Raw genomic sequence first — 15,720 nt, 5'->3', positions numbered from 1 at the left:
CGTCCAGTAGTTTTTGCGTGAAGGAGTAACAAACATACACACACACACACACATACAAACTTTCTCCTTTATAATATTAGTGTGATAAAACCATATAAAACATTGTTAGTATTTCTATATTAGATAGGTATAACTGAACGAATTTAATTAACGAACCGATTTTAATGAATCACAATTGATTTTAAATATTACTTTGCATTATATTACTTTGCATTATAATTTAAATTGGCCCTAATTCAGATAATTCAGCGGTATAAAAAGCGACGGAAAATTCCATTGGCTGTAATTCAGTACCTACTTCATTAGCGTTTGTTTGGTAAGCTTCCAGCTTTCGCAGACATGAAGTTAAAATTATTGTTCCTATTATTGTAAGTACCTACCTGCTTTTAGAATTTTGTATAATATATCTGCTGACTAGCATGCCCTTCTAAGTGAGATCGCTTCTATCTTAGACTACATCATCACTTACCATCAAGTGAGATCGCCGTCGAGGGATAACTTGTGTCAGAATTTTAAAAAGGCTGACCCGCCCCGGATCGGGTAAAGTTTCTAAAAATCCTTTCTTTGCATAGGAGTAATTTGCATACGATGAAAAACAATAAAAGTTGCACCTTCATTTTCTTTGTTACGTTGAAAATTATTTAACCGACTTCAAAAAAGGAGGAGGTTTTCAATTCATCGGAATCTTTTTTTTTAATGTATGTTCTCCGATTACTCAAAGACCTGGACCGATTTGGAAAGTTTTTTTTGTTTGAAAAATTTTTTTCCGAGCCTAAGATATTTCCAAAAAAAAAAAATTATTAAAAAATATTTTTTTTGATAAATTCCTTTCTGAGCCTGGGTCAATTTGTCCTTTGATATCTACCCACAACTTTATAATTTTATGTAAAACCCATGTATATTATATTAGGTATTTTATACCAACGCATTGGGTTTCAATCGCTGGGGGTTGTAACCAGAAACATGTAATTGCTGCTGACTTGTTTGTAGATGTGCTCAAAACATTCTGAGCGCTCATCAGAACAAGCACAAGTACCTGAACCAAGGTGATCGTTACCGAAACCTGCTCGAACGAACCTACGTGTCAGATTACGAAGGAGCACCGGCAGGCGACGTGGATTGTGGGCAGCCTCTTATCTTGACTCCGTACATACAGCAGAACAAGACAGATGAGGCTAGGCGTGCAGCCCACGTGGATTCCAAGCATTTTGTACCTGGAGTGGACAGCTATGCTGGATATCTGACTGTGAGTTGTTACCTATTCTATTGCTTTTCTAAAAGCAAACGAAGTTGGTAAGTCTACTTACTCATCGCTACTGGATATCTATCTATTAAGTGTACTTAATCCATACTAATATTATAAATGCGAAAGTGTGTCTATCTGTCTGTCTGCTACCTTTTCACGGCCCAACATTTTAACCGATTCTGACGAAATTTGGTACATGGTTAGCTTAGGTATATCCCGGAGACGGCTAAAGGCTACTTTTTATCCCTGAAAATCAAAGAGTTCCCAAGGGATTCCCAAAAACCCATCCGCTTAACCGATTTGTTTGAAATTTGGTATCGAGGTAGCTTGCGTCCCCGTAATTGACGTAGGCAACTTTTTATCCCGGAAAATCAAACAGTTCCCACGGGATCTTTAAAAACCTAAATCCATGCGGACTAAGTCGCGGGCATCTCCTAGTAACCTATAAGTTTAGTTTAAAAGTTTTAAGAACTTTTTGTATCCAGAAAAACAAGTTGAATTTTGTACAAGTTTCCTCAGATCCTCATGATATTTTCTCCTGCAATGAAAGGACGAGATATGAATATCAAAATGATTTTTTTCTATTTGAATTCCTTTTTAACCGACTTCAAAAAAAGGAGGAGGTTCTCAATTCGTCGGAATCTTTTTTTTTTCATGTATGTTCACCGATTACTCAAAGACCCCTGAACCGATTTGGAATTTTTTTTTTGTTTGAAAGGGTATACTGTGCAGGTGGTCCCATATAAATTTGGTAAAGATCTGATGAATATCTTCGGAGATGGAGAACAGAACTCCTCAATGGATAAAGAGCAAATTGCTCGCGATCAGTGTAATAGCTTACTAAACAGTAGGGTTTTAACTGGGCATAGCATATTATAGTACAGTGGGGCCACTAAAAATTGTGAAATAAAAAATTTTCACAAGAAAAATAAAACCGACTTCAAAAACCACAAGCACTAAAAAGTACTAATAAATAATTTTTGTTTAGTTACACATGTAATGTACCTAGGTATGAAGTCGGGCGAGCTTCACATTTGGATTTCAATTTTTTTTTAAAAATCTATCAGAAGTTAGGAGGACGGGTAGTTTTTAAACCATTACGACTTTAAAAGAAAAAGTCCTTATACTTAGATACTGAGAAAAATGGCCAGCATAATACGTGTCACTTGTGCTTTGATATTAATTTTCCCCCTACGCAGGTGGACAAAGAATATAACAGCAACCTGTTTTTCTGGTATTTTCCCGTCATGAGGAAGCCACTCAATGAAACCCCACTGATCCTGTGGCTTCAAGGAGGCCCCGGGAGTTCCTCGCTGTACGGCCTGTTCGAGGAAATAGGCCCTTATACGATTACGAAGGATTTAAAAGTCGAAGGTACCTAACCTACTTTTTATCAATCATTCTTTAAATTAAAAAAACCGGCTAAGTATGAGTGACTCGCGCACTGAAACTTTCATACTTTGGAAAGATACTTAACAGGGCTCTCTCCGTCACTCGTTTCATACAATCGTAGTTCCAATTTCATTTGAATATTAAGCAATCAAAGTCCATGAAATTTTGCAGACATATTCTAGAAACTAATATCTGTGTCTGTGGTGTTTTAGATTTTTCTAAAAATATGTAGTTTTAAAATTACAGGGGCTCAATGATATGTATGAAAATTTTTAAGACCGCGTAACTTTGAAACCGAATATTTTAACAGAAATCTGGAAAACCACAGACATAGATATTAGTTTCTAGAATATGTCTGCATATATTTCATGGACTTTGGTTGCTTAATATTCAAATGAAATTGGAACTACGATTGTATGAAACGAGTGACGGATAGAGCCCTCTTAAGTACCTATACGTAGGTATACTACTCGTAAATTTATTTATTTGGTTTGATTGTTTAACTGCTTCATGGTGCTACAAATAGTCAGTTCAAGAAATAGAAGCGTTTCGTTTTTTTTAAATTGTTAATGTTTTTTTTATTGAAATTTTGAAAATTATTTTACACATACACGCGGTTTAAAAAATAAAACTTTGCAGCAAAGAATCATTCTTGGAGTAAGGAGCACTCTCTCCTGTTCATTGACAATCCAGTGGGCACCGGCTTCAGTTTTACCGACTCCGATGATGGATATTCAACCAATCAACCCACGGTGAGGCAAAAAAACCATACTAAAATTGATACTCACTTACTTTAAAAATTGTTCTTCTCTTGTTAAATCGAGGTTATTATGAAAATTGATGGATTTCTTATTAAAAAAAAATCATGGAAGTGATCAGCGTTGCATTCAGTAGCACAAAAAATAGTGTATAACGATTTCTTATATAGGTATTTATTGTAACATAGCTTCACCGATTGCCACATAAAAAAGAAAGTAAGTAATAGCTGAGCTCTTCTGTGGAAACTGCTTTCCGAAACGGGCGTGGCGTAGTCTTGACAGGTCCTAAGTGCCATAAGTTAGTCTAAAGTATATGAAACAAATAATTTTCATTTCATTTCATATCGTCCATTCAATACCTGCCGATGAAATGCAGATTGGAGAAAACCTCTACAAGGCTCTGCAGCAGTTCTTCACAATATTCCCTGAACTTCGCAAGGCGCCTTTCATCATCGCGGGGGAGTCGTACGCCGGCAAGCACATCCCTTCCGTAGCGATCCAGATTCTATGGCACAAAGGCAAGGATCAACCCATCAATCTACAGGTAGATACATCACGATCATCGTCAATCAATAGGCGTTCGTGCTGGATATATGTCTCTTGTAGCCTGTAGGGCCTTCCACGTAATCTTGCGCCGCCTGAATTCAGCGGCTCCCTGATTTGATATCATCTGTCCGGATAGTGGGGGTCGACAACACTGCGCTTTCCGATGCGAAGTCGCTATTTTAGAGCATCGGGATCCCAATTCCCAACGTCCATCGGAAGGAGTCTAACACCATCAATTCAACGTCGGCTCACTACTGAGCACTGGTCCACTCTTACAATGAGAAGCTTTTGGTCATAGTCGACCATACTGGCCAAGTGCGGATTGGCAGACTTCATACACCTTCGGGAACATTATAGAGAACTTTTAGGCATGCAAGTTTTAAGCAATAATTATATTAATGGTGAATGAAAACCTGCTGGGCGATTCAGAACACTTGGATTCGGTAACTTACCTATACGATAACTTACCGAATCGAGTGTTCTGAATCGCCCTGCTGCACGTCTCAATATATTCTTAAAGGTGTGTGAATCTGCACTTGTCTATTATCTTCTCAATCAGAAACCCCATATTCAGTAATAGTGTGGTGTGTGGTGTACCTAGTGATTGGTTGAGGTGATAATGATGAAACGTTGCCTAGTTTGCGCTGTTATATAGTTATGGCTTACGTAAAAAAAATACATTCCTAAAAATCTTATTTAAAACCAACTAGTTACCTACTGATGTTTTGCTGACGTGTGGTGTACCTAGTGATTGGTTGAGGTGATAGATGAAAAGTTGCCTAGTTTGCGCTGTTATTATATGGCTTACGTAAAAAAAATACATTTCTAAAAATCTCTATTTAAAACCAATTAGTTACCTATTGATTATTATTATTTGTGTTTCGGTTTTAAAGACTAACTGATAAAAATTAAAAATGGAAACTGCTTAGGGTCTAGCCATCGGCAACGGTTTCGTGGACCCGGTAACGCTTCAGAGGTTCAGCTACTTGGCTCGCGAGATAGGCCTAGTGGACGACAAGGTAGCCGACGAAGTACGCGAAGCTGAAGAGGACGTGGTCAAGTGCATAAATGAGAAGAAACTCGAAGAAGCTTTTGATGTAAGTACCTACCAGTCTCCAGTCTCCAAATACTTATGCCCGCGACTTCGTGAGGACCACACAAACAAACCCACATTTTACCACCTTAGCGGATGTCTACGTCATAATATAATAGCTATATCTGAAATTTCAGCTCGATTCGTCCAGTAGATTGGGCTGTGCGTTGATTGATCAGTCAGTCTGTCAGTCAGCTTGTTCTTTTTTTATTCATCATAGGCAAGCGCTTGACACGATCACACCTGATGGAAAGTGATGATGTGTCTAAGAAGGTCTGAGATGGGACGTGTTTACCTAGAAGATGCCTATTCACTCTTGTTTTTATATATTTAGATTATCCTTTTATATAATTAGATTATCAAATTAAATAGGCGTAGGTGATAAAATCCGGCTGGAATATCAACCGATAAAGAATTTAGTTAGGTCTATCTAGGCGTAGATATACCGGAATAAAAGGGCTTAGAGGACCTAGGGACAAACTATAAACGGGTTTCACAAAGAACATAAAATTATATTATGATGTCTTAATTTACCTATGACATAGAAGACATCCGCTAAGAAAGGATTTTTGAAAATTCAACCCTAAAATACGGGTTTGGAATTTATTTAGGTAGTCCACACGGACGACGACGCCGGCATAATGTAGTTATCAATATTAAATCATATTTTTCTTCTTGATTTCCTAACTCTTTATTAATTTATTTAAAATCTCCACAGTATCTGATCACAGCGATGTTTACGGTGGACTTGAGAGCGCACCTTAACAATCCGTACAACATTTTGAGCGACAGCGTGGAACTTTTTGGCGATTATGTGAAGTTTGTACAGCAACCTGAAATAAGGCGCGCTTTACACGTCGGGAATACATCATACACTAACGTCGGCATAGTGTATGGCAAGCTTGTACCCGATTTTATGAACAGTGCCAAGAGTTGGCTCGAAGAACTACTCGATCACTACAGGGTTATGGTTTACAAGTAAGTAGCATTCTGTCAATGAGCCTGTTTGCATCCACTGCTGGATATGGCCCTTACCGAGAGCGTGCCACAACACTCAGTCTTTTCTCGGCACCTGAGCGCTCTACTCGGCTTCTGGAGCGATAGATGTCTGGAGTGAAGATTTCGACGGAGAGGAACAATGCACGCACAACACACGAAAAATAGAAGGAAGAAAGAAGAACACAGACCTTCCGGTAGGGTGGTAAACTAGCCACGGCTGAAGTCTCCAACCAGACCAGACCAACGACTTTAGGAATTATTGATCCCAAATTGCCCCAGCAATCGGCCTTTCGTGACCTCCCACCACCACAGCGCTTTACTTGCGCCCGGGATATCGTCAGGGAGGTTTATTACACTACCACCGAATAAATCCATTTTCTTTCTTTTCTTACACCTTACTGTATTTTCAGTGGGCATCTAGACACAGTGGTGGCGTATCATCCGTCCGTCAACACGTACAATTCCCTCTCGTTTGCCGATGCTGAGAAATATAAAACTGCTAAACGTGAAGTTTGGCTTATAGGCGAACATGTAGCTGGGTAAGTAGAATTTTACTTGTACCCGATTTGACTGACCTGAATCCTACTTGAGGTTCTGGTGAACTTACTCGTCGCTTTCATTTAGACTAATTAGTTACCTACGTAGGTAAGTATTTACCCTAAATTAGGGATTTAAATCGGGTAAAAGGAAAATACCTATCACGAAGAGACCTAGATTTTTTTTTTTTTTTTTATTAGGACACCAGAAAATTATAATATTAATACATTCTTAAATCTATATACACACACACACATTATTAAATATATAACTTATTAATTAGGTGTCACAACTTGTGCCAAAAGAAATAAAAAATAATTATTATTAAACAATAAAAAAGTTTACAATATACATTTATGCCTTAAAATAAAGAAAATAAAAATACTAACTAGTTATTAATGAACAAATGGTGAAAATTGACTACAAGTAATGTGTAATAGTATGTAATATGAACCGATTTATGTCCTTAACAATTCTATTATTTGTTTCTTGAATTTTGGTAGTGTGTTGTGGAAGAATTATAGTAAGTAGATTTCTCAGCCTCTATGCGACACTGCGTATGCCTATCAGAATGACCTTTTCGCTAAAAGACAATTTACGTTGAATGACATAAAAGCAAAGTGTGCGTCGTACTGTCAACTATTCTGGCACAATTTTGTGTCAAAAAAGTTGCCTATGTCAATTACAGGGATGCAAGCTACCTCGGTACCTACCAAATGTCATACAAATCGATTTAGCGGATGGGTTTTTAGCATAGGAATCCCGTGGGAACTCTTTGATTTTCCGGAATAAAAAGTAGCCTATGTCCGTCCCCGGGATATAAGCTAACCCTGTACCAAATTTCATCAGAATCGGTTAAACTGTTGGGCCGCGAAAGATAGCAGACAGACACACTTTCGCATTTATAATACTAGTATGGATGAGTACCTACTTAGCTGTTCATTTGTGCTTACACACAGGTACTACAAGAAAGCCGGCAACTTCCTGGAGGTGATGGTGCGCAACGCGGGCCACATGGTGCCCGTGGACCAGCCGGCCGCGGCGCAGGCGCTCATCACCGCCTTCGCGCGAGACCTGCCGCTCAACATAGACCCCTTACCCACCCAACTTTAGTTATACTTATTATTTAGACCTTGACTGCAATCTCATCTGGTGGTAAGTGATGCAGTCTAAGAAGGAAGCGGGCTAACTTGGAAAGGGTAACCTGCCGCTCACCATAGACCCCTTATCGGTCTCTACACGGCATCGTACCGGAACGCTAAATCGCTTGGCTGCACGGTTTTGCCGATAGGGTAAGTAGATACGCCCGTAGCCTCCCACAAGATCAGAGACAATTTAGAAATTATAAATTCCCAAAATTCCAAAGGGCCTCTCCCCTTTGGAATTTGGGAATCAGTTCTGAATGATTGTAATCAATAAATAATTTAAAATCAAACAATCTTTCCGTCTTTGCAGTATAAAATATATTCATTCTCAATCAATATGTATTAATCTAAATACAGACTAATCAAAAGTATAAAAGTAGAAATAATAACTACAATAACAACAATTATGCACCAAAATATCACAACAGTAACTTGTAATGTAAGTTGGACTTTTATTTTATTTATAACTACCTAGACTAGATGACGCCTGTGACTTTATCCGTGTGGATTTAGATTTTTTTTAATGTTATGGTAACTCTTTGATTTTCTGGGATAAAAAGCAGCCTGTCTTTCTCGGAATGCAAGGTATCTCTTTACCAAAGATCATCAAATTAATTGACAAACAATTTAAGCTTAAGACCTAAGATAAATAACTTAATTTAATATTTTCGGTTGCTAGACATGGTCCTATAGGTCCATTTTGTTAAGATTAATTTGTAAAAAAAATCTATAAAATTCTTACAAAAATTATATCGACGGTTAAAAGTCTATAAAAAGAATACCTATTTCAAGTCGCTTAAATTAAGTAGGTAGGTACACCGAAATATTGTATAACTAAGTAACCGGCGCTTTTTGAATCGCCAATATCAAAATAAAGTTCATCTTGACCTCTGATGAAATTGTACATGATTTATATGTAGAGACATCGCTATGCCAAAGTAAGTATGTATATCATCACTCAAGGGCAGGTTGAAATAATTGTTACACCCCCTTCTCCACCGATAACTATACCTATCAACAACAACGCGTTCAATACAACACGGGCTATCCAGAACCAGAACTTTTAGATAAAATTTCAGAAGTCCCTAAATCCATGTACTCTTGATACTTTGGGTCGGGTTTCATGAGTTTTTAGTGCAATGACACTGGAAATTCTTGACCCCTGGTGAAATCGTAGATGATTTCTCTATGCCAAAGTAAGTATATCATCACTGAAGGGCAGATTGAAGTAATTGTTATACTCCCTTCTCCACCTCATAGTCATAACTCCACCGATAACTATACCTATCAACAACAACACGTTCAATACAACACTGGCTATCAACCCGTTAGTTAGACCAGAACTATTAGATAAAATTTCAGAGGTCTGTAAATCCATGTACTCTTGATACTTGGGGTCGTGCTTCATGAGTTTATAGTGCGCTGGCACGGGAAAGTCTTGACCCCTGATGAAATTGGTCACGATCTGTTGCGCTTGCGCCGGTTTGTCAATTGGTACTAAATGACCCGCTCCACTGACCAGAATTTCAGTGAAATTCCCTCCTGCTTTTGCGTATCTGTTCAAAAATAAAATCTTTTAAAGATTTGAAAAGCCCTTGAATTATCACACCTATTTACATAAGGCGACGACTTTAGATGTCTTACAAAAGGGAACCAGTTTGGGTAGGCATGCATTTCGAATTTCCACTGCGCTATATTATCTGCAGAATTTTGTGGTACATGGAAACTGAATAAATAAATTTTTGTCGCGAATACATTTTAATTTTTTTTTAATGATGTAACCACAAATTCGCGGTTTTCAGATTTATTCCTGTACTTGTGCTATAAGACCTACCTACCTACCAAATTTCATGATTCTAGGTCAACGGGAAGTACTCTATAGGTTTCTTGACAGACACGACGGACGGACAGACAGACAGACAGACAGACGGCCAGACAGACAACAAAGTGATCCTATAAGGGTTCCGTTTTTCCTTTTGAGGTACGGAACCCTAAAAAAGGAATAATTGGAATTACCCAGCAAAAGTATTGTTGAACCACAACGGAACGCGCGGCGCGGCGAGGAATTTGTCTCTTCCACTCCAGCGCCAGTTCTTGCGACGAGCTTCAGCGTTGAGCACGCACGGCGATGTCAAGTCTAGCTGACCACTGCAAGAGATGTTGAAACCGATCAATATAGTTAAAAATAAATATATTGGATGAGAGAGAGAAAGAAATTAATGTACATAACAGAAAAAACAGCTAACACGGCGAATTGAGAAACTCCTCTTTTTGACCGGCTGAAGTCGAGCTAAGCCAAAAATTTACGTGAAATTTTCATGACAATCAAAGTGCAGACAGTTGCTCGATTACGGTAAAATGACAGCTACGTCACGATCGCAATCACCTCTGATTGGTTGGCGCTCGCTCTCTATTGGTTACAATGCATTGTTGCAACAAGAATACCATTAATTTAGCTAATCACAACAATTGAGTTTGTAATAATGATTGGTGAAATTTTTCCGCAATCGACCTTACTACTTACCAGTATATCAAAATTTTGTAATTCTCAAGCAGAATTTCAATCTTCGAAGATACGGTGGACAAGAAGTCCGGTAACAGTTTCTGGTGAACGGTGCCGTTGGAAAATGTGAACGTTAAGTCACCAACATGCAGAGACTCCCTCACATCAGGCCGTGTGATGAAGGGAACGAAGTCCTGCAACCCTCCCGTGTCTTGTAAAACGTTGTACAGTTGTCCCTTGTAGGCTATATCTTGAAGTTTGTCCAATAGTTCTTCGCGTAACTAAAAAAAAACTGAGCGTGTATTTCTTGCCAGCTCTTCTCCGTAGAACTGCTTTCTGTTATGTGGAGTTATGTGCGTTTTAGGCAATTTAAATATTACTTAGAAAACCTTCATGCTTGAGAATTCTCTAAATGTTTTCAAAGGTATGTGAAGTCTACCAATATGCACTTGGCCAGCGTGATGGACTGTAATGACTAAACCCTTCTCATCGTAGAGGAGAGCTGTACTCAGTAGCGAGCTGGTAATGGGTTAATGACTTATGAAGTTATCAACCCTGTGGTCTTATATATGGGAGGTCCTGGGTTCGATGCCCGGTAGGAGCAATTTAGGAATTTATGATTTCTAAATTGTCTCTGGTCTGGTTTGGTGGGTTGCTACGGCCGTACCCACCCTACAGGCGAAAGCCGGCAGCCAAGCGATTAAGCGTTCCGGCAAGATGACGTGTAGAAACCGATAAAGAGTATTGGGTGGAGTAAAAAACCGCTACACCTCTTCCAAGTTAGCTCGCGATCATCTTAGACTGCATCATCACCATCCAAAAAAAAAAAATGGTGATGACGTTGTCAAATGGTAAGTACGGTCGGCCTCAGACTATTCCGCGAAACTATTGCATCAAAAACCTGTCGCACTTATGACCTTTTTCTATAAAAACTCCACACACACCTAACACAATACATGTGCATAACCGTGCCACGCGAATATGATCATTAAGGTGCTTAACGACTTACGGCCTTTGACTGTACCTATACCAATTTTATGGTTGACTATACCTACATCATACGCAGCCTTAGCATCCCCTTTGTGAATCGCTTGTTGGTACTGATCCTGCAGAGGCTTGGCCGCGCTGGCGCCCTGCGCGTCTACCAGCCCCCAGTTGTAGAACACCCTCGTGTAGTCCACTATGTTGCTGCGGTCTAGCACGGGGTTACCCAGGATGAGACCCTGGAACATTGCAGAATTTCGGTAAGGGCCATTTTTAAGGTTTCATACTCGAAAATTGCCAACCGGCCCCTATTACTAAGCCTCCACTGTCCGTCCGCCTGTCGGCAGGGTGAATCTAGTGAACTAAAATAGGTAGAGCGTTGACATTTTCACACAATGTGTATGTCTAATGCCGCTATAATAACAAATAATAAAAATTTCAAAAAGTCTTTTTCTTGTACAATGGCACAGAATCCTATGTGACCGGTTTTTTAATCAATAACGTCATAGCGACTATGAATTTCATATAAGAAAGTTCAGTCAGTTAGATGGAGGGAGCTAAGTTTGGAGTTTGCTTTACTGTGGTCAAATCGGAAGTGAGGAGATCTGTTGTAGAACTAAAGTAACCGACATATAACTCTATGGGTTGGGGAGCTGAAGTGGCAGAAATACTTCCGATTCGGACGGTACAACGCGGGGAAGTGTGCGAGGTTTCATGAGATTACATACACAGAATTCTAAAATTCGCTTCGTTCCAGTCGTTCGACGCGTTCGGCTCGGATAAGTGTGCCTACACCTTTAAACTTAGTTACCTTTAAATTGATTGAGTTTTTGGTTTCATCCCTTCCGTCCAAAATCTTCATCGCCAAAGCAGGCACGTACAGGCCGGCATACGATTCTCCAGCGAGATACAACTGCGCTTTATTGAGTTCTGGGTATACTTGAACGAGCTGTTTCACAGCGTTGTATAGGCTGTCTGCATACTAGAACAAGATAAAGTTGAAAACTAAAACCCGACTGCGATCGTCTTAATAAACGCTGAAATATTATATTTGTGGTTACATCATTAAAAAAAATTAAAATGTATTTCAATTTTCAAAGTAAGATAACTATACCAAGTGGGGTATCATGTGAAAAGGCTTTACCTGTACATTCTAAAACAGATTTTTATGTATAACAGTTTTTGATTTATTCAAATTCAAATTCAAATTCAAAATATTTTATCGTGCAAAACGTTGGAAAAAATACCCGAGTACGGAACCCTCAGTGTGCGAGTCTGACTCGCACTTGGCCAGTTTTTAACCGCGGGGATGCGCCGCCAGGGACGTGCAGCGAGCTGAGTGTCTATGAAAAAGGACCCTGGATGGGTTCGAAACTAGTCGAGCTAACGTCGCGTCGAGTATGTGAGTATATAATGGAAATCACAATAGTTTAAAGGTCAAAATAGCCTTTGGGTTCAGTAGTTCTGGAGACTACTTCCTACAAACAAACTTACAAACTTTAACTCTTTATAATATTAGTAAGTTAGATAAGTGTTAGGTATATACTTACCATTTCCATATTTTGGGCAAAGCCTTCTTCACTGTCCGTAAAACTGAACCCGGCTCCTACGGGGTTGTCGATAAACACCATGGAGTATTCGGCACACCATGAAAATTTACGTTCTGAAATCAAAAATCTAGTATACATATAAAATAAAGACTCGGTAGATGATGCCCCTGACTTAGATTAAGGTTTTTTCATAGTGGATTTAGGTTTTTAAAAATTACTTGAAAAAATCAACGAGTTCTTAAGGATATATCTGCAAAGAAGTTTAAATAAATAACGACTCTTATTACGACGTAATAAAGTGCAATTCAGTTCGCACAGAACTTTAGCCTAAAAATTGACAAACACATCTTTTTCTATCGCATAAAGACTTATCTCTTACTATCTCCCTCTCTCTTACTCTTATTTACTCGGAGCCATAGTAGAGGCGCGCTGCCGTAGGTATATTTTTGGGGTCACGTGACTGAGTGAGCCCTGCCTGATAACTTAGTGATCAACACTTAAACAAATGAGCTTGATGTTAACCATCAGCTTATTTGACATTGATTGGTTCTACCATTGCATTTTCACTAAGTGTTATTAAAATAATTTTTCATAGCAACCTTTCAATGGATTAAAAATAAATGTCAAATGAGCTCATCACTCCAGTGGTAGGTACTTGCCGTACAAGTAGATTGATGAATGATAAATAACTCACTTTTTAACGTTTTGCTACTCGTATCATATTCAAACGGGCCCATTTCATCAAAAAGTCCTGCCAAGCTGGTAGCTCCCGGCCCACCTTGGAGCCAAATGATCCATGGAGTCTGTCCCTGCTTCTCTTTAGACTCAGGAACTTCCCAGACCCGCTTTTCAGTCGCGGGGAAGTACCAGAAGAATAAATTAGAGTTGTATCTCTCATCAACGGTTAAGAAGCCGGAGTAGCTTGTGATATTAAGGAAGTCTTTGGAGTTGACTGTGGAAGCTTCTCTCGCTTGTTCCCATTTGTTTTCCTTTATTAGAGGTGTGAGGATTAGAGCGGGTGTGGCGGCTAGTGATGTCGCTATCGTAAGAAGTGTGATTCTGCAATAGAAACATGGGAGAAAATAATATAACGTTAGTAAGATTTACAAATAGAACACGGATCTAGTAATATAATGTCATCGTTTGTCGTATATCGGACTGATACACGCTAGCGATGGGCGATTATTGCAAAAAAAAAACAATTGAATAAATCGAATAATCAACTGTGACAACTTATAAAATTATTTGATTTAACAAAAACAATCGAATAAAAACCGACATCGAAAACAGCTTTTCGATTGTTCAATAAAATTGATGTTCGATTGTTATGAAATAATAACAACAATCGAATAATTCGATTGCTATTCGCAAGAACAGTACACCCTCCTTCTCTGATGAAATAAAAATGTAATATGATATTCCGCGAATAAAAGATTTCCTTTGGTAAGGTCGGTCTTTAGGACCCAATAATAAAAATATAAGACCCCTTTCTGTTAAATGTGTTCATCAATATTTTTTTTATAGGTACATTTATTTATTCCTAGTCATTATGGGAAAAACGAACTAAGTTTTTTAAATTTGCCGCCAGTTTCACTCTACTCTCATTACGTATTACTTACCAATAATTACCATAATAATAATAATAATTAATTAATGCATTTTTGTTTCCAATTTATGATGCAACTTCTGTTATTTACTACTGATACCTAGTTAGAAGGTAGTCTATCTAAGTAGGTATATACTTAATCCAATTAGTCTTGAATAAAACATAAAATAAAAAACTTAAACTTTCACTAAATCTACATAACAAATAGGTAAATTATATTCAATTATATTGGATAACTTACGCAAATAGTGTCGTTCCTCTAATATAATACATTGTATAACAGTATCCCCGTTGTTTATGTTTACAGCAACATTTACATCTGAGTGCAGACATCCGGTTTTAAATCACGTTCATTCACAAATCACAAGGCTGTGGATATTATTATAAAAAATTAGGTATTGTACATAATATGTTTTATGAACACCGTATGTGGATTTTTTTAAATCACCGACCAAAAAAAAAGAATTTCCTAAAATGCTTTGCAAAGTGAGAGTCGTATAGTCTATGGTATGGTGACCTGTGAGTAGAGTAGATCAATGAGTTGCTACTCTAAAAACACAAAAATTTCTACCACTTTCACTAAATAATTCAATTTTGTTAAAGTTTGGCCTGTTTAAGATTCAAGTCACTTCTTGAGATCTTTAATAAGTAAAATAGGTATCTTTGAAATAAGATAGTTAGAATGAAAAAGATTAGAAAAATAAACTAGTTTAAGGAGACTTACATTTTAAGCTAACTAAGTTATATTTAAGTCAAGAATTATGGTAAGGAATCAAATTACTATTAAGTAAGAACTATTAAATTTCAACAATAATATTACTGTTGAAATATGTTCCAATATTAAATCCTACACCTTTGCTCAAATTTTGCCACCATATCCTGTAAACAAAAAAACCAAACCTGTAAAAAATCACATTTTTATTTCAATTTATTAAGGTATATAGTCATTTACTCAAGTTAAATAAAACAGTAAAAAGGTACACTTTACATGGAAATATAACTACTAAGTTAGTAGTAAAACAAGAAAGCTGACAACACTACATTTATCATTTCACAGACTTGTTAAAAAATAGAACTTATAACCTATCATTTTTTTCTGGTCGGTGCTATCATTCTTATCTCCCTGTTATAAGATGAATATAAACAATCTTATTTATTCGAATTTTATAATTTATTTTCATTGGAGACTATATTCTTTTATCCAGCGTTGCAATACGACAACTTTAGATTGGACTAGATACCTACTTGTTTTGCACGCACTAGACAAAGTTTTAAAGTTGATGCGCGAATGCATAGGTAACAAACAGACAGACAGACAGATTTTCTACTCCATACTATTATTATGCGATAAGTCTGTCTGT

The 15,720-nt window shown here is 37.8% G+C and overlaps 2 protein-coding genes across 2 annotated transcripts; one reads left to right on the top strand and one right to left on the bottom strand.

Moving 5' to 3' along the window:
• The first annotated feature begins 286 nt into the window (after window positions 1-286).
• On the top strand, window positions 287-8,906 carry LOC123866096 (venom serine carboxypeptidase-like). The gene is made up of 9 exons (XM_045907457.1): window positions 287-368; window positions 991-1,246; window positions 2,446-2,620; window positions 3,278-3,390; window positions 3,773-3,940; window positions 4,872-5,039; window positions 5,754-6,013; window positions 6,445-6,573; window positions 7,531-8,906. The coding sequence occupies exons 1-9, from the start codon at window positions 340-342 to the stop codon at window positions 7,682-7,684; spliced, it is 1,452 nt and encodes a 483-aa protein (XP_045763413.1). The 5' UTR covers window positions 287-339; the 3' UTR covers window positions 7,685-8,906.
• On the bottom strand, window positions 8,012-14,805 carry LOC123866078 (venom serine carboxypeptidase-like). Its single transcript, XM_045907409.1, has 8 exons — window positions 14,601-14,805; window positions 13,448-13,812; window positions 12,754-12,866; window positions 12,015-12,185; window positions 11,275-11,442; window positions 10,241-10,500; window positions 9,733-9,864; window positions 8,012-9,272 (listed from the first exon to the last, which is right to left on the bottom strand). The coding sequence occupies exons 1-8, from the start codon at window positions 14,690-14,692 to the stop codon at window positions 8,903-8,905; spliced, it is 1,671 nt and encodes a 556-aa protein (XP_045763365.1). The 5' UTR covers window positions 14,693-14,805; the 3' UTR covers window positions 8,012-8,902.
• Window positions 14,806-15,720: the final 915 nt, after the last annotated feature.

The sequence above is a fragment of the Maniola jurtina genome, chromosome 1, assembly GCF_905333055.1.
Source record: "Maniola jurtina chromosome 1, ilManJurt1.1, whole genome shotgun sequence".
In the NCBI taxonomy this organism is placed as follows: Eukaryota; Metazoa; Arthropoda; class Insecta; order Lepidoptera; family Nymphalidae; genus Maniola; species Maniola jurtina.
This window is presented reverse-complemented; position numbering and strand designations above follow the sequence as displayed.